This window comes from Betta splendens, chromosome 12 (assembly GCF_900634795.4).
Source record: "Betta splendens chromosome 12, fBetSpl5.4, whole genome shotgun sequence".
Taxonomy (NCBI): domain Eukaryota; kingdom Metazoa; phylum Chordata; class Actinopteri; order Anabantiformes; family Osphronemidae; genus Betta; species Betta splendens.
The window spans coordinates 4430976-4454274 of NC_040892.2; the positions used below are offsets into that span (position 1 = coordinate 4430976).

A 23299-nucleotide genomic window follows, 5' to 3' on the forward strand; every position below is an offset into this window, starting at 1 on the left:
GCACGCACGCACGCACGCACGCACACACACACACACACACGTCTCAGCCTCCTCACCCAAAATACATTTGTTCAGCTGGACTAGAAATAAGCGCGGAGCCAAAAATGTAAGTGAATTAATAAAACACGATGCAAACGAAGAAAAATCACCTTGTAATTTAAAATTCTAGCACGTCAAACTGGATTCATTAGTTCGACACAATCCCAGTTTGGACACAACCTGATGCTTCATCGGTGATCTGAACGTGGGGCTGATGCTCCACCTGCAGGTGGACTGCTCTCACGTCACTTGAACAACTGGGACACGCGCCATCACGTCCACACCTGCCATCATTTTGTCTGGGCACAAACAGCTGTGCAGAGCTAAAGTCCATCTACCGGCGCAATCAACATGCTGTGCAGAATATCTCATTCACTGTGACTCTGGGTCGTGTCAAGCCAAGACTTAATTGCTGACAACAAACCAACAGCGGATATTTCCGGGTTGGTTCTGACGCTCAGCCCTTTGGAGCCTCTTCTGCAAAGTCAGTTGTTTAAAGGCAGTGAACAGTGTGCACCACTAAGTGGCACTGATGTTTAACACGAAGAATTAGGCAACACTGCAAAAAAAAAAGAAACTATTAAAACCACCAATGCACGAGAAGAAGCAATAATATGATGAACGAAGCAGAAAGTTGCTCAGATGCTGTTTGGGAGATTTTAGCAGCATTCGTAAAAATGACTGAGCACTGGGACCAGTGACAGCCCAGTCCCACCAGCGTCACTCCCCCTCCAACGGCGCACAGCTGCTGCTGAGGACGTGGGCTATCGATCCGGAGGGGAGCGTCTCCGCGGCGCGGCTCGCTGTGCCACAGAGCTGTCGGGCACGCGGCGGCAGGAAGCAGCTCTCCGGCGCCTCACGATGCCCGTTGCCACGCTCGGAGCCGCGTCCCAGCGCCGGTGTGGGCAGGTCCTGCTCAGCGTGGAAGTGGGCATGCTGGCGGTGCTGGTCCTCGTGTCCGGCAGTGCAGGACAGACGCACGACAGGAGGGAGGCAGGCTCGTCCTGTTATGGAGGATTTGACCTCTACTTTGTTTTGGACAAGTGAGTGCTTCCACTTTTATGGTGCTTGATGCATGACTCACACTGGGACTCAGGTGCAAACACCAGTCGCGTCCATCTGTAACCGGCGGCCTCTTGAGCTGAGCGTTGAGTGGAGCTGACATTTGGAAATATCTGTAGAGGCACCGAGGGTCGAATGTGAGTTACGTGAAGCTCTAAACAAAGCAGAGACCGAGTGCAGTCAACACATCTGGCAACAGCGCTTTTTACAGCTTTCGGACGCTGACACGCAAACAAACAGCGTCGGATGTTGTCAGGAACAAATTTACAAACAGTTTTAATCATTTATTCACGGTTTGATTTATTAAATTGTCAATTTCCATCGTGTTTATTTCCTCCAGATTTTCGCTCGTCTTATTTTATCTAATTAAAAAAGTGAACTAAAATTCTTACATTATAAAAATATTTACTTGTTCATTCTTGTTTAATTTTACTTTAAAACACAAAAAGTGTTTTAGAAACACACGGGAGCTCGTGCAGACTGACATGAGGCTCTAATTACACTGTCCATTAATCTGTCATGAAGCCGAGCTGAAGCTTTTGCAGAGGTCAAGTTGAGTCGTACGTCAGCGTGGTGTTGTGCTGCTGCACAGGTTCCACGGTCGCGTCCTTCTGGGCGAGATTCGCCGTTGAATAGAGCCGCCCACGCAATGCAGTGCAATGCAGTGCGCTTTGAATCAGCACATCAGCAATTACGATTCACACAAACGACGCAAAGCGCGCTCACGCAGCGGCGTCCACCTCGCGCCTTCCGTGGATAAAGCGCACCGCGGGGATTCTGCCTCGCCTCCCACGCGCCCCGGCCCAGTGTCGGCTCGGTCTCCGTCTGCAGAACCCTTTCTCCATCGGAGCCAGATGTTCCAGACATCCCCAGGCTCACATCACCGGATAAATGAAAACAGGAGGGAGGGGGGAGAAGAAAGGCGGCGCAGTTAGTGGGAGAAGAGGCCGCTTTTTGTGTGGCATTTACAAGTTTGCAGTAAAGCCACAAAAACGTCAATGATCGGCTCCGGCCCATATGTTCTGTATGGTCACGCGTGACCTATACGCACACACAGAGTATTAACAGAGAAAACACAGCTGGAACACGGGATCGTTATTGACTCGACGCGTCTCCTCAGGTCCGGCAGCGTGCAGCATCACTGGAACGAGATCTTCTACTTCGTCGACCACCTGGCTCACAAGTTCCTCAGGTGCGTCCACGCAGAGAGTCACGTGGAAACCAGCGAGGGGCCGCTTTTAAAACGCGACCGTCTGCTCTTCTTTTCCAGTCCGCAGCTGCGCATGTCCTTTATTGTGTTTTCAACCGAAGGCAGGACCCTCATGGCGCTAACGGAAGACAGGTGACGCGATTTTACCGCCACGCGGCACGATTTTCACGAGCGCCCGTAATATTTCGCCATTTCCACGACCAGGGAGCAGATTCGCGCCGGGCTGGAGGAGCTCCGCATGGTGCAGCCAGGTGGAGACACCTTCATGGACAGAGGCTTCCAGAGAGTGAGTCATCCGTTCGGTCGCCGGTTCCGCCCGGCACAAATTGGACTCGTTTAAGTTTATGGCCGCTGACGCCTTCAAACCTCTCTCTTAGGCCAGCGAGCAAATATACTACGCGACTGGCGATGGTGAGTGGAGCTTTTTTCCCTCCTCGCACTTAATCAGCCTCGCGACAGTGTGATATTTTTATCCATTCATCCAAACGCAGACGTGGCAGACTCAAATAAAGAACGGAACGCGAGCGAGAGCCCAGCTGCTCGCTGCGTCGTGTTAATGGTTTTGCTTCCCACTCTGCCGACTTCCAGGGTACCGGACGGCCAGCGTCATCATCGCCCTGACGGACGGCGAGCTGCGGGAAAACCAGTTCGACCTGGCAGAAAGAGAGGTGAGACCCGCAGGCGCCGATTGGCCGCTTGAATTCCACAGCGCGGCGGCAGTGACCTGAGCCTCCGTCATTGCTTTCAGGCCAGCAGGGCGCGTCAGCTGGGCGCCACCGTGTACTGCGTGGGCGTGAAGGACTTCAATGAGACCCAGGTAGAGCAGCCGATCGACTCATAATGTGAACGGGTTATTGATCAGTGGAGCGCAACTTCAGTCGGGTCATTAATTACTCAGTCACGTGCCGTGACAGCTCGCAACCATCGCTGACGGCCAGGACCACGTGTTCCCCGTGAACGACGGCTTCCAGGCGCTGCAGGGCATCATCGGCTCGGTACCGCTCACACGCACGATCCGACGGAACGCACGCGGTTTAACCCCTTAACTTCCCATCACTCTGTTGTTCGCTGCCAGATCCTGAAGAGGTCCTGCATCGAGATCCTGGCCGTGGAGCCGTCCAGCATCTGTGGAGGAGGTAAAGCAGCCCCACGCTGGGCCCCGCGGCCGCTTCGCTCTGCTGATGCTGATAATGCGGCCACTCTAATTCCTCCTCAGAATCCTTCCAGGTGGTGGTGAGAGGCAACGGCTTCCTCCACGCGCGCGACGTGCAGAAGGTTCTGTGCAGCTTCCGCATCAATGACACGGTCACAGTGAGTGAGTAACCGCAGCTTTTCAAGGTCTGAGCCACTGATGTTAAACCTCACGGTTCAGATTGTTAAACAGGTGATGTGCGAAGGAAATCCAGGCCTTCACTAATAATTAATTCTAAGGCTGTGGTCACGTGAGGTCTCGTTTCACCTCCGCAGTGAAAAGGCCCCTGGTGGTGAGAGACACCTACCTGCTGTGTCCAGCTCCCGTTCTGGAAAAACAGGGAACGTGAGTGTGACGCCACAATCCTCCCAGTCCCACCAGTGCATTGGCGCCCTTTTACTGGTGCTTCTCCGCCCTCGCAGGTCGGCCACGCTCTACGTCAGCATGAACGGCGGCCTGAGTTTCATCTCCAGCTCGGTCACGATAACGACGGTCGCGTGTGTGAGTGCAGGGAAAACGCGGCACCGCGGTGCTGCGGATGAAACCGTACCAACGTCCTGTTTTCCTTCCAGTCCGACGGGACCTTCGTGGCCGTGGCGCTGCTCATCCTGCTGCTGCTGCTCACCGTCGCTCTGCTGTGGTGGTTCTGGCCCCTCTGCTGCACAGTGGTATGATGGGAAGCACTCACACATTCGCTGTGTGTTTAATAGGAAACGTGACCCACATGCTTCTCTGGTCGCAGGTCATTCACGAACCACCTCCACCAGTTATAGAGGACAGCTCAGTAAGAGACTTGAATCTCTATTCATCTGTATCTGAAGTGGATGTACATAAAAAAAAGGGTTCTGTCTCATTTAGGATGATGAGGATGGTTTTCCGAAGAAAAGGTGGCCCACGGTCGACGCCTCCTACTACGGAGGCCGCGGAGTTGGAGGCATCAAGAGAATGGAGGTGACGCAACTCCACTGCACCCACAGTATCAGCTCAATAGGTCTGTTAGATCTGCAGAACAGCAAAGCGAGCGCCAAACACGCTGAACGCTCCTCTGTAATTGCTGAACGCCGGATGGAGGGAAACAAAAGAAAAGCAGGATGCTGCTGATGTTTTCAAAAACACGACTGTGCAAATCTGAGCTGCGCCGCTTTGACTAGCGGTGGGAGGCAGTGAGAGCTACGTTCAGGCCATCTGGCTGCTAATCTGATGACAGATCAACCCAACGCATGGTTGGAGCAAAAAGCAGCACTGTTTCAAGGCCCGGGTGCTGCAGAGTGTGTTGTGTTAACAGACGAACCGTGCAGCCCGGCGTGACCCAGGTCTGAGGCCCGTTACACAACAGAACAAGGCGGAAGACAGCAAGAAAAAGGAAAATGCAAAGCCATTCATGAGGATGAGTTGTCTGACAGCTGGAGCGTGTGGTACCTGAGAGACGGGAGGAGCTGGACCCAGACGTCCGCCGCTCACACAAATAAAGAGTACGAAGCGCTTCTGTTACTTAGCAGTGAAGTCGACTCGCCAGCGCAGTCGTGGAAAATATGCAGAGCTTCGTTAAAGCGCCTCCTCTGCCAAGCTCCGGTTTTCTTGAGCTAAGTGCTGCTGCTGCTGCTTTCAGTTTCAACATTTGCTCATTTAGGGGATCATCTGGATAAAACAAACACCTATAATCATGTAAATTACCTGAGGCAGAGGGACTATTATGGAGCTGTGCAGGTTTAAGTCATTGACGGGTTTATAAACAGACTCTAGGTTTGCTCTCAGAGGTTTAGGATCGGTTTCAAAGCTTAGACTCCGTGACTTGTGCAGATGTGCCTCAAACATCTGGATGTGCAACGTTTGCCTCGAATATCAGAATAAAACTCATCCCATAGGTAATGAGTGGCTTTAGTTCGAAACTAACATATCGAGCTCCTGGAACCAACACACTGAAAGTCAGTGGATCAACAGAGTCAGTCACTCATCATCTGGGAACAATGAATGTGTGTACACACTTATATACTTGTGGCCACAGTGCTGCGTCAGCCAGACGTCAGAAGCAGCGAGAGAAATAAAAAAAAGAGCGTTTCGTTTGTGCTCAGGTCCGTTGGGGAGATAAAGGCTCCACTGAAGAAGGAGCCAAACTGGAAAAAGCCAAGAACGCTCGGGTTGTGATGCCCGAGCAGGAGTTCGACCTGCCTCCGCCGAGGTCCTACTACACCCTGCACAAATCCAGCCGACCCCAGAAGTGGTACTCCCCCATTAAGGTCTTACTCAAGTTTAACTCTCACAGTCATTAATTTCGGCATTTTCCAGATGTCTGTTCGTATTTGCTTTATTTGAAATCTTCTATAATGCTCCACGCGCAGACCTCGAACGCACCGCTGTCACCACGCGAATGATGAAACGTGAACACATGTAATATACGGTGTGTAGCATATCCCAGATGTTTCAAATCTAGTTTTACATTGGAGACGTCTCCTTAACGATGGCGTCAATCCGCTGCAACCGAAAATAAGATTTATTGCTGGTGTTTCTTGGAACGACGCGTTGCCAGGAAATAGTTAATAGCGTGTGTTTTTTTCACATATTATCAGCTGGGTGGACGGTAATAGAAACCAGACATGAACTGAGCTCACCCCTCAATATGGAATCTGTTGAGTGGGTGTTATTCCTAACAAAATACATTCTTTAATTGCGCGTCTCAGCCGTATAAAACGTCCCACGCGGGAATGGGGACGCGGTGGGAGCCGCAGCCGCCTTCCCCACTGTGTGTGAACCTACGGCCGTGTCCACAGGGCAAACTGGACGCGCTGTGCGTGCTGCTGAGGAGAGGCTACGACAGAGTGTCCGTGATGCGGCCTCATCCCGGAGACAAGGTGAGAGAAACGCACGGGTGACGGGACGACGCACGCGCGTCCAAACCGCAGCAATTAATAGCAGCTATGAAACAGCTGTGACGGCTCTTGGCAGGCGCGTGTTGCAGAATTTGGAGGAGGACGAGCCGCTGGCTTATTATTGTTCCATCGATGAATTCAAATGCTAAATAGCGAGTGCACAGAGGTGAAAACAACTGCAGGCGTCTCGTCTGTGGAAGTCATCGGGAGCGACTGGAATGCGGCTCTCACTCACTCCTTTCTTTCCATCCGCTGAAATCCGCACCTCTGTGAAGCTGCCAAACTCCGCGCCGCAGAAATGTCGACGCGTCACCAAACACGTGACGCCGCTGCCTTGAGCTGAGCCCCCACAGCATCTTTGTCTGTCGTCCCCCAGGGCCGCTGCATGAGCTTCGCGCGGAGCGACGCCTGCCCCGCCCCCCGCTACCCCGTCTACAAGCGCCCCCCCACGCCCATCTACGCGCTGCCCCACAGGCCCCCGCGGCGCCCCTCGGAGGACAGCCGGCTGCTCCATCTGCCCCCCTCGCCCACCTCCACCCTTCCGCCTCTGCCACCGGTGTACAGCCCACCTCCCACCAGGGCCCTGCCCCCCCCCACCGGCTCCACCACCGGCGCCATCGGCTCCACCACCGCTCCTCCGTCTCCAACGGGCTCTCTGCCGACCCCCCCTCCCGGTCCAGCGCCCTGTAGGGCCCCCCCGCCCTCACGGCCCCCTCCTCGTCCCGATCACGAAAACCCCTGCTGATGGCGAAGCTGCGGGGGGATCTGAGCTCAGGGGGGACCTCAAACCTCCCCCCAGCGCCTCCGGTGAAGGCTCAGCAGACTCAGTGAGTGTTGCCGTATGAGTCTGCTGCCGGCGACTGGACATCTGCACAGTGATGCCTGAGCGGCTCACTCACAACGTTCCATAAACCAGGACTCTTTTTTTCCAAGTCTAGAAAGTGAATCTTTAGTGTAGCAGGCACAGCTTTGGCTTTTAAACGCTAGCTAAATTCCTCGTGCACAAACGTTTCTTTCCTCCTGCAACAACCTGGCCGACGCGCTTCACCTCACAGCTGCGTTCATTCAGTTTATACCAGCACCACGAGATTTCCCTGCAGAACATCAGCTGCAGCATGTGTTTTATACATGCACGTCTGTCTGGCAAACACTCTGAGTGTAAGTTTATGAATCAATAGTCATTAAATGCATAGACTGTATATCTATATGTAGTATTTGGTGTCTGCTTGTTGTGCTGCCCATAGATTTCATTAGTGCTGCTACTGAAGACACTTCAGTAAAGACAACATTAGAAATCTGTGGTAAAATCAACTCTGGGCCACTTTGAGCTGCTGTCTCCACTGACACCGCCAGCGGATGAGGACGGGTAATTAGAAAGAAAAAATGAAATGATTTCCTTTCAGAATTCTGCATAGTAAAACAAAAAAACATCTGATTATGTAACAATCCACATAACGGCCAGACAGCTGAGTTTTATTCCACTCAGATCCACTAGAATAAAAAGATCTTTTCCATGTGCCCTCCCTAGTTTTTGTAGTTGCTTCTAATGGAAATGCTTTTGCAGACGCACGCAGACAGACGCGCAGTCCTGCGGCCTGTGAGCTCATGGAGGCGTGTCCGAGAAAAGAAGCAGAAGAAGTCAGAGCCAAATGAAAATCCAACAACAAAGGCGGAGATTATACAACCGTCACCCAACCGAGCGCTGGAGTCCATTAGCTGGAAAAAGTACAAATGACTGTAGTTCATAAGGAGCTTGAACCTGCGGAGGTCGGCTGCACGATGCTGCTGATGAGTTAACGAGTTAACACATGAATGAATGACAGGCTGAATGACTGATTTAGGGCTGAGCGCGAGCTGGGCCTATTTCCACGAACCGTTTCCTCCCACGGCGCTACATGGTCCACGCTCCACATTGCCCCCATGCGTTTCCCCTGTTCCAGCGTCGGGTCAATTAAACTGGGATCACATGATGTTTTGCAAGTCGCCCCGTTTGAAAAACAAGTGGCTCGTATTTCCTTAAATCTTCAACAAACCCGCTTTGCTCCTGGAAAAGGACGCTCGAGCTGCAAGTCAGGCTTCTTGAGACAAGTTTATTGGAGACCTCCTCAAGCGTGCTCGTAAAAAGACAGACATAGTTTCCATTTTACCTTTCGCGTGTCATTTAATCTGCTGTCGATATAAACAAAGCTAGAACAAAAGTTTGCATGGCCAAAACCTCAAAGTGCCCGAATGCTGGAAATGATAAAGAAAGAAGACTGTGACTGTGGGTGACAGATACACCTGCATTAGCCTGATCCTGGATGGGTTGAAGACAAGATGGACGGACGGCTAAATAAACAGGATTACACGTGCAAGCATATACAATACTGCATAACTAACAGTTAATATTAACAGACACATAAGTGAAATATACTCTGCATAATCTATAGTTGGCAAAGGCAGCATGGTTGATACAGTAATAATTCAACATATATACTGTAGCATTACTTCAATTATTGCTGATTTGTTTTGAATATGAAGATCATGTGAGCAGATTCAATGACTTGATCGTTTGACACGGCAGTTAATGTAACAGCAGTCTCACCAACGCTTCAAACACCGTGAAATGACCTTCAAACGCCTATTTCACAAACAGTATAAAAGATTTGGTTTCAACTTCAAGTATGTGAAACGTTTCATAACATTCTGTTTGGTTTTTTTGTCAGGACGTCTTCAGCTTCTTTAAAAAAACAGTTTAGCGCTGATCTAATTGGTGACCTGTGGCCTTCAAGTACGAGTGTCCATCATAATTTAACTATTTCACTGAGGCCGAAGGATTTTACAGCATGCATCAAAATTAAAATTGTAACTCTGCATACACCTTGGACCTCCAGTGGAACACAGACAAATGGAGCAGGTAGAACTGTCAGACGGGACAAAGACCGAGCTGTTTGCACTCCAGAGGTGCTGTATGTGGGGAAGTAGCTGGGGAATTCAACCCAAGACCACGGATCCGACATTAGGGCTGCATGTGTTGGCACCGTTGGGCTCTGGGGGCATTTTGCTGCCAGTGGACCTGGTGCATTGCTTTGGGATAATTGAGGATGATGAGAACCTCAGGATTCTTTAGCACAACCTCAAAGCGACTGGACAATGAGCCTGAAGGCAACGTCCTGAGCTCAAGCCTGTTGACAATTAGTGGACGTGTGATGTATTTAAGGACTTCTAAAGCTCTTTTATGAATTATGTAGATTCTACAATCACTTTGCCACCGGCAAAAGGTCACATAACTATATAATTTAAAGGTTAATACTGCAATTACAGTCAAGTTCACAATATGGAGTCTGCAAAGACATAAGCATGCAGTCCAAACAAGAGGAATGGATCTAATAAACCCCCTTGATCTCCGAACTGCAGTTTAAATGAATCCAGGGCACCTCCATTCAAGAGTGAACTGAGAACCTCTCAGTCCAGGTTCAGGTTCTACTGTAGGCAAGTGAGACAATGACTTACTTCTGTGCTCAGTATACACTTATAGGACTGAGGTAGAACATTATGTTGATCCATGATGAAGTATTTTACTTGGTAAAAGCATAACTAACTTTTCACTGCACTAATAATAACAGTAAGTAGAAAATGTGTTCCTACAATAGCTGCATAAGAAGCTGTGTTGATAATATGATCAAAGCTTCCCCTAAAAGCCTCGAGGCTGAAACGGTGCAGAGGTGAACGGATCATCCAGAGCTCTTCCCCCTATGGTCCAGGCGTACAGAGGCCCCACAGCTACAGAACCCACAGCAGCCTGCTGACCAACCCGGGAGACGACCCGGTGCACCGCCACCGGCTGCTGCACCACAGGCGCCTCCACGCGCAGAGGAGGGGCCGCCGGCGCCAGGCGACACCGGCCGCTGGCTCGGGCCGGCTGCGGAGCAGAACTAAGTATGAGGGGGTGAGCGGGGACAGGCTTGGTGGGGTCCTGCCTCCTACCAAACGGTGCCTGGAGGAAAACATCAGCTGCCTCAGCTGCTTTGGGAGATGGAGGAAAAGCGGAGCGGCTAAACGACACCGTGCTCTCTCTTTGTGCCGCTTTGAAGGGGGCCAGCTGGAAGACATCACACGGGACCGGCGCGCTTTGCCACTGGACCTGCTTGACTTGGTTGACGGGTATGAAATGAAGGCTGGTGGAAGGAGGCGGCATTAAGTGGTGCTGCACGCTCCCGTCATCATGGGGGAACGTGTGCCTATTGCAGACACGTGCAGCCACCTCCTGCTGGATCCTCCACCTCTCACTCGGACTCTCCACAGTCCCAGCGCCCGCCAGTGAATTAGCGATGAGCTCCCTCTGCAGGTCTGTGAGGGAGAAACGGTGAAAAGGTTTTCTTTTGTACCAGTTGTCTTCAGTAGGATGTAATACTTCTCAATATACTTCCAATATTTAATTTAAAGCTGCATATTGTAACATAACTGGGAACATATTGGGAATATTTAAGTCACAAGTTCATGACCACTGACTTATGTGAAAAGAGTGCTAATCGTAAATCAATACGCAACACAGTGACATTGACATTTGCATTTTATTTGCCACCCCTTTTGAATTCTTTAACTATCTCACAAAAATAGAAGGAGCACACAATATCACGCAGGTTTAGGCCATAAAGACAAGAGGCGTCTCAAAACACTCAATAGTATCAGATAGTTGACAGTTTTCATTTTTGGCGAAACAACAGAGAGAACAAGGGGCTTCTGCTTCACGTCGGGGACTAATCTCATGACCCGTTTGGCTTTGCCGATCACAACAGCACGCAGGCGGCCACAGGGAGAGAGCTCGGGAGTTGCATAGGTTCAAACAGTAACTGCGAATGACTGAGCTGTTCAGTGGAAGGATCGTAAAGAGGATGATTAAAAAAAAAAAAAAAAAAAAAAAACACAAGCCTTCAGATGCACATGCAGTACCTACAGTAAACGCTCAGCTCTAAAAGGTCAGCAACGCTTTTGAGTTGATTTATTTTTTAATGAAAAAAGTCAAATTTTTAACTTTCTGCTCAAACGTTGACACTGAAACGGCACAAAAACTGATATGTTCAGAAGCCTCGCTGAACAGTACAAGATGGAGAATTCTCCATCCGTCTCACCTCCAGAGTAATTCCACTTCTCAATACACAGACCGTGTGTGATACTCAAACATAATGAAAGCGCAGGAAGTGGAGGTTGTCTTCCCACCGTCACCATGAACGGGAAGCATCATGACCTTGTTTGATCCTACAGAAACATTTATATTGCTAATTGGAGCAGATTTTTCAAACCCTGGACTCCCTGCTGTGTGAAAACCAGTGCGCAGCTACAGCACAGCACCGCTGTTGTGTCTGCACCATCAGACCGGCAGATCAACCCTTTCCCCCGCGCCACAGAGCCCGGCACACGCCACCGCAACACGGATCACAGACTTCCAGAGGACAGGGACACTTAGGAAGCAGTAACCCAATATGTGTCTGCCTCTCAGATAGAGTGATGTAGCTCGGACTACCTGAGAGAATTTAAGAGGGGTCTGTGCTTTCAGAGGAGTTTCTAATAACATGATCGCTGTCGCTTTCGCAGCAAACAATACAAGTAGGCTACTAGAAAACACATCCAACAATTCTGACTCCACACACGCACACATACATACTTATAACACTGTATACCAACACACGTGAACATTCGACAACACTGCCATGCTTTTCGATATGAATTTGGTAATCACTAGGAGCGGAACGAGGCTTTGACAAAGCACAATTTCAGACACAGAGCTCGGGTTTCGCTCTCACTCTCCAGGAAACTGTGAAATGCTCAGAGTAAAAATATAATCCTTCATCAGTCCATGTAAACACGCACAACACAGGCTCACTTTCGTTTCACAAAAGGTGGAATAAGACATGGGATTCAGCCTTTTCATCAAGGCTGAACAAAAACTAGGATCTATACATTTTAATGTACCGACAATTATTGAGTAGATAAAACCAAGAAAAAAAAACAAGACGTTCCCAACACACAATTCCACAAGAGGAATAAAACCTATATATATTTATATATATTTATATATAGTATACTTTATGTAGAGTATTCACCAATATTATTTAGTGACTATGGCGATAAGAATTCTAGGTATATTTTCATTATAGACTACTATGTATCTCTTACATTCATTCTCTAACACTCTATTCATATTAACATTTATTAACAGGAAAACAATGTCATATATATATAGTGTCATATACAGAATATATGACATATTTCACAAGTAAAGCAATATGTTTTCCACAAGTAAAGCTTTATGACAATGACTTCATATATACACGGAACGTTTAACCAACTCTATGGTCTGGATGAGAGTCTGCAGGAGCTGCAGACCATTATTTACATGAAGGAGCAAACCAGGGGCAGGAATGTAGGAGGGACTCCACAATGCGGAATGAATGTGTGTGGTAATACTCTAAACAAGCGCAAGAGGATGAGAATTAGCTTCTAAATGCCACATTAGTTTGTTTCTGTCAGCTCCAACTAACTACTTGAATAATCATGAATGTTTTTTTCCCCCATACAGCAGCTATTGTGTGTTATTCTACTAATTGCTTTTATTATTGAATGTTCAAATTGTTTTCATGCATTTCCTACTGGTACTGTATGGCACACTGCTACTGTACAAACTAAATTAAATGACCTTAAGTTATCATTAGATCCCAAAGCCACCTGCTGGTTGCATAAATATAGGAATAATATTTCATACAATTAAAAAAATTGAGGAAAAAAGGAGTGAGAACATATCCATATTTTAAAAGTACACTTTTTTTCAAAAGCACGTTCACCTCGATGGGACATAATTTCTAAAATGTTTGTTAGTGTCTAATTCCAGTCAGTCAGTAGTTTAGAGTCGATCATTTTATGGCACTTCATGCTTTTCTTAATATGCCTGTGCAGACGGAGCAGCAGCAGCAAACGGAGGCGTAGGTTGTGTTTATGGCTGTCGCGTCTCAAGCGTGAATCAATTTGATGGAGTTCTTCAGTCTAAGGGTATTTTACGGCATCTAACAGCCCAAGGCAAACAGATGTAACATTTATGCTACTGTGCAAATCGAGCTACATGGAGCTTTAAATATAATTTCCCTTTTATATAGATGGAACAAACTGACTTTTTATGGTTTCACTTTAAAATGTGCAAATAAATCTGAGGAGGGAATTTTAAAAAGGCAAACAACAACAAATACACTTGTGCACAATATTAACTACAACCACTTTAACTATGCATATCGCACACTACAACAATGATCTTCTATTGTTTACTATTAGACATAATGCAATATTGTTTCAACAAACTGGATAGCAATGTTATATCCGGATCGACAAAAAGGTGTAATGTGTAATGTTTACAAAAATGGTGTTAGTGCACTAATAGACACACAACACTATAGATGTAAAGCGACTACAACGAAGAAAAATTTGAGTGAGGGATGAGAGATGAAGAGAAACCAGATAATGCAGTTTATCTGATGGAGAGGGCAGCAATGACAAAGCACTGAAAGGACGCTTCTACTGCAGGAACTACGATGGAAATGGCAGGCAGAGGTTGCAGGAAGCTAGCCGTGACAACAGTGCTGATCGCTGTTATGCTATGCCAGTCTATAATCCAGTATTACAGCTTCTACGGGGGGAGGGGGCAGCGCCTACAAGTCGATGAGCTGGTCCACCAGCAGCAGGGAGCGGGCCAAGCTGGGCAGGCTGGACTCAGAGCCGCCACTGTTACTGCGCGAGTGGCCTCCTAAAATTGGCCAGAGAGACAAGGGAAAGGCAAAGGGGGGAAAGACGAATACAGGCAAACAGGGGGAGAGGAGGCAGAGGAGCGAGGGGTCACGTCAAGCAAATACAGCAAGAGAAAAGGAGAGGAGAGACAGAAGAGAGAGAGAGAGAGACGATAGAATTTACCCATTTAGTCTAGTGGTTATTTAAAACATTTTAACTACAAGGGCATAAAATGCTTTAGACACCAGGTCGTGCTGTCAAGTGTGGCTGTCTAAATGTGTCCAAGACAATCTTGACCCACCTGTGCTTCCTTGTGGAGCTTAAGGACTTACCTTGAGAATTCTTTCTGCCTGTGACGGGGATGGGATCAAACTCGTCCTCTGTCCCTGCCTCTGCGCTGGCTGGCGGGGGCTCAAGGTCTGAGATCAGTAGCGATGAGTCTGTGGAGGACAAAAATTAGGTGAGAGGGACATTTTAAGCACACATGCTGCTCTCCAGTGGAAAAAATGCTGTCTTATAAAGATGTTATATAGAGAGATCAGCAGTGACTAGCATCATACAGCTGGTGACAAGCCTCAGATGTGGATCCCTGAATTTGATAGACACCACAAATGCTAAATTTGGATTAAAGAATTGTGTTCAGATGAGATGAAAATGCTTCTGCTGCCATCAAGTGGTTAAAATCTTGCACACAAAGTTCATTGCCCTGACCATGGTACAGTAAGGAACATTAGCAGCTGATGTCATTTCCTTCTGTCTATGTTAAAGCAGCTACAGCCATAGGTTCAGATAAAACATAATAAATTCTCGCCCGCTGCCTTATTTCAAAAGACTCTTACATCTTACCTGCTTTGGGTTGTGCCGAGTCTCCAGACAACAGACTGAAATCATCTAAAGCCGAGGCAGCAGAGGTGGGGGCCGAGGAGATGGAGGAGGTGGCACTGCTTGCTGCCTGAGGGACGGATAGACCAGAGATCAGGGAGCAACTCAGGAGGGAGTCGTCTGCCGTGAGCGGGTCTGGGACGAGCAAGGATAAAGCAAAAGGAGGCAGAAGAGAGCGGAGTGTTTAGATACACAAAGAAAACAAGGACACAGATACATGCACTCACATCCTGATGTCTTTAATAATGCTGAGAAGCCATGTCTGAGGTCTGGAGGTGCTTATTGCTTTATGAATAATATTAAAAACCTTCTCTTAAGTAAAGCTTAAACAGTGAGAAATTTCCCTAAAGAAACAACTTGATATACATTTCATTCACACATGAAAAGTCTGCATTTTAATACACAGACTAACACACACACCTTTAGTAGAGTCCTCCACAGAACCACCAAAGGGATCCGACAAAGACAGAAGATCAGGGAGCATGAGTGAGGACGTGTCTGGGGATTTGAGGCCTTCAATGAGCTTCTCTAAAAGGTCAGCGAAGAAAGAGAGATGCCGCTTAGGCCCAAAGTACATTAACAAAATCTATATCAATATCAAAGCTGACGGATGGTTGCTCATAGCACAGCTCCGCAGAGACGTTCACCTGGGGCGTCCGACAGCTCGAGGGTATGGAAGGGATCGGGGACAGCCAGCAGGGAGGCTCCTAAATCCACATCAAGGAGAGCTGATGGTCTTTCCACTGTAAACAAGGCAGTGTTATACAGCATTCATTCAATCAATTTAATTCAAACATCACATCTCCATCTGACATGCTACGTTATAAAGTAGCAGCATTACATGACAGAGTATAATTAGTTCATGAGGTAGAGTATATACTGTACCCCTACATATATACACACACCTGCTTCTTGGGACTTATTGTCCACAGCTGAGGTCTGCAGACCTGGAATCAACTCTTCTGAAGAGGAGGTGTCATTCTCTGAAAGTACATCTGACAGAAACAAGATCACACTCATTTCCTCCGTCTTACATACAGCACACACTTGTACAGACATATATTGTACCATTAGGCTTGGTGTCATCAGATTTAAATTCCTCAGCAGCCGTGAAGTTGGAGAAGCCGTCGTCATCGAAGGGGTTCCACGCAGGCTGTGTGGGGTTGTCTGTGGCCCCACTAGAGGCGGCGCCTCCAGTTTTGCTGTCGTCCTGAATCACATCGCTGACACTAGTCTGTCTGCAGCCACAGACACAAAACACCACAACGTCACACAGGGCAAAAAGGCCACATTGAACTGTTCTTGGATTAATTCTAATAAAGCTACTTACTGGCTGAGGGCAGCATCACCGTTAGCATCAGTAACATTGCTTGCCGCCGTGTCACTTGGGGTGCGTCGGTGGCCTCCTTCTTCAGTCATCTTTGGGGAAGCAGGTGGAGTCTGATCAAAGGGAGTTTGAAACAAAACATGAGAATGCTTCTGTTCCAAGAGCGGATGACAAGCAGCAGCTACCACCCACCATCTCGGCGGACTTCTGGTCGGTCTCAGAGGAGGCGGGCGGAGCTTGGCCAGCTGACGGCTGAGGCGCCTGCTGCGGAGTGGGGGCCGGTTTGCTGGGCGAAGGCTGAACGGCCCCCTGCTGGGCCTGGCTGGGCTGCTTGCGTCTTGCTGGTCGCTGGGGCGGAGCCGGGCTGGAGGGAGTCTGCGCTCCTTGCTGGGAGGTGGCGCCGGTAGGGGGTGTAGTCTGTTGTTGGACTGAGGACTGTGCTTGTGGCTGAATGTCAGCCTTGTTTACTGGTGACACTAATGCTGCAGCAGCCTCTGCTCCTGGAGCAGCCGCTGGCTGCACAGACACAGATTACAGGTAAGATCACAAGTAGAGGAGCAACCCGATTATTCAATATCATTCAAAAATATATTGAAATGTATACGTTTAATGAACTGATTTCATAATTTACACTATAATTTAATACTGTGAGCTGAGTCTTGTTTATAAATGTCTGGTTTGTTACATTTACAATGTAAAAATTTTTATGTTTCATTTTCAGTGTGATAAAACAAAATCTTAAACTATTTGCTATTTTCAGATGAATTAGTCAGTACGAACCAGCTTCTGTTGAGCAGCAGCCTGAAAGGCGTTGTTTTGTGGCTGGATGAGTGGCAGCGCTGAAGCCTGCGCCTTCTGTGACTGCAGAGCTGCAGCTGGCTGAGAGAGGTCCAGGCTGACTCCTGTGGGATGTTGAAAAGAACACAATCGACATGTTACACTTGACAGAATATGGAACCATGTTGATACTACTACAGCTGCAGAAAAATCTAAACATCATGCAGCACAATTGGTTTATTTGGAAATAATGTATTTCAGATTGTTACATAACCTAATAAATGCTGAGTATTACAAAGTACTTGTAACAAGTACTGTAAAAAGTGAGACTTTTATAATCACACGTCATTTGCACAATCTTAAACTGAATCCTTAATCTGTTCCTGTTGAGAATTGCAGGATGCGGCATGTGACAGGAGATTACAGGGATTCCTGTTTTCATCTTCTGTCAAAAGCTGCGGCAGGACAATAAGGACAGAGACGGACTGCTACACGTACCCACGGGCTGAGCTGCGCCACCAGGGAGATTAGCCCGCTTGCGCGGAGTGAGAGCAGCAGGCTGGATGGGGAGGATGCCAGCAGCGGGCTGGGTATGGGCTGCTTTGGGCCTCTGGCGAGGGGTGATGGAGGTTTCAGTGGTGGGAATTGGATCTGTCAGCCTGGTAACAAAGACAGGATGTTGGCCTTCTCGTTAATCAAGGGAAACTTTGTTAGTATAATGATTTAATGAGTATCAGGATACTGCCTGTACCTAATTACCCCCAGAACTCTGTTACTACAGCTTTAATGTGAATTCAGTGTGAGCAGGTCACGCTTGCCTGGCTTTTGTTTGGCTCTTCTTCGCTGCGGCAGCCTCACTCGCTTTGATCGGCTCAGGAAGTTTAGAAGGAATTGGAGAATTCTGAGAACAGAAAGATCAGTGACAACGAGCATGACTGTATGCTTTTAATCTAGTGCAGATAAACCAGTAAAACAAATCCAAGCATTTGAGCGGGCTGCTGCGCTAAGAGTGACTGACCTGCACGTTCTGAACAGGGCACGTCCGCTGAGCTAGTTTAAAAGCGAAGAAGGACACCTGGTAGATGTCTGGTCTTTTATCTGGGTCTGGCTCCAGCATGTAGCCTTAAGAAATTAAAAAAGATTTCAAAGGGTCATTCTCTCACACACACACACACACAATTAAACCATGCATGCACTCATTTGTAAAAAGACTAATTTGATTTTGCAAGCAAAACATAAATGAGGCACTAACGAATGAGGCAGTGCAGATCATAAGAGTAGCGTGAGTTATCTGGAATGGTGAAGCTGCCATCACAGATGGCCACCTGGCTTTCACCAAAGGGCAGAGTGAAGAAGCACAACTTGTACAGCAAACAACCCAGCGCCTGGAGAAGAAAATCACACCGAAACCAGAGGAAGAGAGGAGGAGGAAGAGAGGAAGAGGAGAAGAGGAAGAGGGGAGGTTAATTAAACACTGTAAAAAAATGTTTCCCCTTTGAACACCAGCAGGTTTAAAGTTATAAAAGTTTTGAGTAACACCACAGAGACTAACATTTCTAACTTTATAGCCCTGCAGAAATTAAACCTTACACAGCTGTTAGTTAATGGTCCTCTGAGCCTCTAACACTCACCCAGATATCTGCTTTTGTGGTGATAATCTTGTTGTTGTAAAGGTTTACCATCTCAGGGGCACGATATGATAAAGTTGTGTACCTAAACCAAAACAAACAGAACAGTAAATTAATAAGAAATATTTTTAAGTGCACCAATGAAGGCAATACAAATTCAATATTTCATTAATCCCTTTTGACGCAAGTTGTTCAGGACAGATACAATCCACATGAGGTGAAAATGTACAGCAGAAAACTCAGTTAGTCCACAACCAACAAAGCATTAGCTCAAGGAAATGCTTATGCACGAAAGATGCTAAGTTCATCGAAGCAGACGTAAAGAGGCACAAACTTTTTGATCTCTTCCTCCACAGCTGCCACTCCTTCAGTCTGCGGGCTCTGGAACCGGTTGGTGGCGCTGCCGAAGTCACAAAGCACATAATGACCCTTGTCGTGGAGGAGGATGTTCTCCACCTGCAGATACACGAGATGTGAGACGCTCATCGTCACACAGAGCTGGATTTGTTATACATGCGCTAAGTTTTCATACGTATCAAAAACTCAGATTGACAGAAACTTATAATGCAAATCCACACTGCAGAATTTAAAAGGTATTTGCAATATTTTAACACCTGACAGTCTTTTTTCTCTTCCTATTAGTCCAATCCATAATTAAGCATGTGACTCAGACATGATTGTTCAAAGGACGTCATGGCACGACGATGTGCGACACACGTGTTAGAACTGATGCCACAGCTACCGCACTCAACACACTGCAGAGCGCTACGCAGAGCTGTGTTGGTGAAAGGTTTCACCTTGAGGTCTCTGTGGACAATAGGTGCCTTTCGCTGGTGCAGGCGAGACACGGCGTCACAGGTGTCACAGAAGATCTGCAGCACCTCGGCCTCGGTGAAGCCAGTCTGCAGCCTCTGGTTCATCAGATTGACCACCTGACCCCCTGCAACATAATGTCCCACGTTACAGCAGACTGAACAACACGGCAAACACATCTTCATCACACCAATGTACTGATGACACCATATGTTGTTCTGATCTCACACTGAGATTATTCTTACTTTTCTGAGCTGCACAAAGTCTATTGTTTACTATCTAAACAGCCACACCCTCCATCCCTCCTTCAGCACTTACCCTTGCAAAAATCCATGAGTATGAAAACCTCCCATACATCCCTGGATCCCATAGCTGTGATACTGGAGTCCAAATAACCCACGATATTCTTGTGACCAACAAGGTCTTTCTGCAAAGGCACACACGCACAGTTCAGCAGCTGAGATTAAAGTTTGCATTTAAAACACCGCTGCATATTGCGCCTACAAGATGTGAAAAGGGAGGTGAGAAGGACTGAAATGTGTCTCTGATGAAGATGAACAGATGTAGTGTCATGAGGTGAGACGCAGTGCAACAGCATCGCCTGCAGAGGGAGCCGTAGAGAACAACTCACACCTATGACAGGTAAGGAAAGAATGACAAGCAGCTGTAGCTGGTGTCAAGTGCAGCCTGTATATGTCTGCATGTCAGGGAGAAGGAGGGGAGAAACACTGGAAGCTAAATAAAAACACTATGATAAAGTGAAATGACATCATTTTGGAAAAAAATGTATTTTAGGAACAAAAGTAGAACATAAGAGTGAAGACCAGACTCTGACCAGACTGTGTACAGACCAAAAACCTAATGAACGATGTGAAGATGTTATAGAAAAACCAGGACCTGACTTTCCAAGAATGCTGATGGAAAAACTCCATTCTGTGTTCATCTACCACGACAATTACAGCATATTTTATAGACAGCAAATGTTTTTTCTGCTCTTTCCTCGACTAAAAAAAACAATGAACGTTGGAGGCACTTCTGTCCTCATCTAGAAATAAATGATCCGTTAAAAATACGTGTCCACATAAATGACCTCTGCAACTCATTCTACAGAACATCCCAGGGGACACGAGCGGAACACGCAAAACAATACTGTGAAAACTAACAAATCCAAACAAAAACCAGATAAATAAATAAACGCAGAACCACCAACCCGGCAACTCGGCTGCAGGCTGATTATGTGCTCAACTCAGCATTTGCTGTGTTGTCCCAGGCAGAATAAGATATTTGTGGTTTTCTTGGAGCTGTCTAGGTACTGTACAAAAGAGAATTTCACAACCCATTTGTCTTGTAGTTGTAGCTTTCACAGGCACAGACAAATGTCAGTAACTCACCATGATCTGGATCTCGCGTTTGCACACCTGCAGGTCGTGCTCATTATTGACATACATCCTCTTCAGGGCGCAACGCACCCCTTGATTTGTCCGTACAAGGAAAACAATTGCAAATCCACCTGCACAATCAAAATAAAAAAAGAGACAAGATATTCTTCTATTAATCTTGAGAGACATATAAACAAATATTATATACAGCAGTTAACGTTCAGAAAAAAAAACACAACATGACCTGCTTCTTAGTACACGTTGATTTAAAATACGCATCATGTGCCTTTTAAAAGTCCTCATCATTTTCACATTTTAAACATCATGATCAACTTTACATGAAATGGCCTCATACTGTATGAATATGACTGAACGAGTCCAAATGGTCCAGCCTTATAGCGTTATGTATTAGTCATGTCATTGCTGCAGGGTTTACGTAAAGGCCTACATTGAGGCCTAACCATCTGGTATCGCTCAGACCGCAAATTCACTTTGCCGAGTTTAGATGTGACGGAGTCATCAGTTTCAGTCGAACGCTGCTCTCTCTGTAATGCATCCTCAACTCGACACATGGCTGATCCTGTGTAGGTACATACATCTGAAAAACACATCATGAGGGTGTGGAAATGCAGCAGAGAAGGATAATCCCAAACACAGATGCAGCAAAACAGATTAAATTAGCGCAAAACAAAGTAGATGCATGTACAGTAAATCAGTATCTCACACACAAATCATATGTCAGTTCATATTCTGTAGCTTAGCACATGTCCAATCCACTCTGTAACGTTAGCTCACACAATCAATGAACTAGAAATAGAGTACTGCATTATCTGCTTTGGGTGATGATTAAACAACTTTGTTTTGGTCAAATACAGCAATTTGCCTGAGCATCAGTAATTTAGTGCTGATGTGCGAACCTCTTTCAAAGTGCCTACCTCTATATAAATAAACCCAGAGTGTGCAGTGTGTAAGGTGGCTATTCCTTCATCCTGCTCTATATACTGGGTGTCAGGTACATCGCCATATGTCTGAATCACACGTGTGAATCATAAAACAGCTGGGAGGAACCAGATGTGTGGCTTAGGAGCAGGCAGTGGGCCTCTGCTTTGTGTTTATGACTCCAGCACACATGCTGAGGACATACAGTAAAGCTCCATGGCTCCTGTGGGGATGGTGCAAATAGGTTAGATTCCCCTCATTCATTTTGCTTGACTACTGCGGGGCTCACGTCAACAACATGCATGAAAACAACAGCACCCCCAGCTCCGTGCGTCCCCTTCTCACCTTCTGCAACAACCTCCTCGACAGTGACTTGGTGTCGCCCGACAGTGAAGTTCCGTCCGACGAAATTGCCGCCTGCGTGACTGGACCCAGAGCCGCCGCCTCCCCCGCCGCCGCCGCCTCCTCCGGAACCGGGCCCGGAGCTGACCAACTCCCGGCGAGAATCAAAGAACTTCCTCATGCTGTCGAGGTGACGGGAGGTGCGTTTGCGTCTCCGGTGGCGGACGCGCTGCTCGTTTCCTGCGCGCCGAACTGCTGCACCGATTGACAAAGCGTGTCCGACTGCGACGCTTCAAGAAAGTCTATGTGCAGCCTGCAACGTGCAGCGGTGCCTTTGTCACTTGTGATTAAGCCGAGACAACCCAGATTTCAGTGGCAATTTTCCCATTTGCTTGCCAACGCGGGGCGGTTGGTGATACTGTAGCTAGAGCGATCGCGACTAGCTGTTATGTAAGTGAATTACACCGCGCAGGAGGCTAAAGCATCTCAGAGGAAGTGTTTCTGTGGCTATCCATCCAGCTGTTCATGCTCGGCTGCTGCTGCTGCTGGTAACATTTGGTCCTTCTCCATCTCGTCCAGCCATTACCGAGCTAGCTAAGTGCTAGCTACTTACGCTATGACATGTCGTGTAAGGTTACCCAGGTTATCCTCCGAAGATAACGCTCCCGAGTGCGACGTATCCGACGTGCAGCTTGTGTAATAGCGTCGCCCGAAAAGAATCTTTCCATCCCCATTCAAGTGGAGCGGCCGTCCGCTGCCACATAGCCGCCCCGTCGATCCATCTCAAATGCTTCCATCTTCAATAAAACTGTGATTTCTACGGAGCTAGCGCGACGCAGCCTCCCGTCAACGCCGACGAGCGCGCGCTCGGTCGACAGGAAGCCGAAGCCCGTTTGTTACGACTCGAGCTGCGGGCGACAAACCGCAGAATTTGACATCTATCAAAACATTCGCTGCCTAATCTCTGCAACCACAGCAATCTTTGGGCTGCCAGTGATATCGCAACATCCTAGCTGTTGCTGGTGACGCGCGGACGGAATTGTGGGTATTGCAGTTCAGCGTGCAGCTGTAGCTAGCCCCTCCCCTTAGA

General features: G+C 47.6%; 2 protein-coding genes across 3 annotated transcripts; one reads left to right on the plus strand and one right to left on the minus strand.

Annotated features, from left to right (window-relative positions):
• The first annotated feature begins 78 nt into the window (after positions 1-78).
• Positions 79-7569, plus strand: LOC114866791 (anthrax toxin receptor 1). The gene is made up of 18 exons (XM_029168967.3): positions 79-1082; positions 2222-2293; positions 2372-2443; positions 2516-2597; positions 2689-2722; positions 2900-2979; positions 3060-3128; positions 3226-3306; positions 3387-3447; positions 3528-3626; positions 3779-3848; positions 3926-4004; positions 4076-4171; positions 4246-4287; positions 4362-4454; positions 5576-5740; positions 6272-6352; positions 6747-7569. Exons 1-18 carry the CDS (start codon positions 901-903, stop codon positions 7113-7115), a joined length of 1827 nt encoding a protein of 608 aa, XP_029024800.1. The 5' UTR covers positions 79-900; the 3' UTR covers positions 7116-7569.
• Positions 7570-8366: 797 nt separating this feature from the next.
• On the minus strand, positions 8367-23256 carry aak1b (AP2 associated kinase 1b). 2 transcript variants are annotated; one of them, XM_029168940.3, is made up of 20 exons: positions 22213-23256; positions 20941-21059; positions 19868-19976; positions 19534-19676; positions 19071-19192; positions 18740-18821; positions 18361-18493; positions 18127-18230; positions 17927-18009; positions 17607-17767; positions 17112-17233; positions 16524-16847; positions 16335-16444; positions 16073-16242; positions 15910-15999; positions 15652-15747; positions 15425-15532; positions 14969-15139; positions 14455-14562; positions 8367-10699 (listed from the first exon to the last, which is right to left on the minus strand). In XM_029168940.3, exons 1-20 carry the CDS (start codon positions 22388-22390, stop codon positions 10044-10046), a joined length of 3189 nt encoding a protein of 1062 aa, XP_029024773.1. In that variant the 5' UTR covers positions 22391-23256; the 3' UTR covers positions 8367-10043. The 2 variants fall into 2 exon arrangements, with proteins under 2 accessions (XP_029024773.1, XP_029024772.1); XM_029168939.3 differs by lacking the exon at positions 8367-10699 and adding an exon at positions 10905-14141 and having other exon boundaries at positions 22213-23253.
• Between the last annotated feature and the right edge of the window lie 43 nt (positions 23257-23299).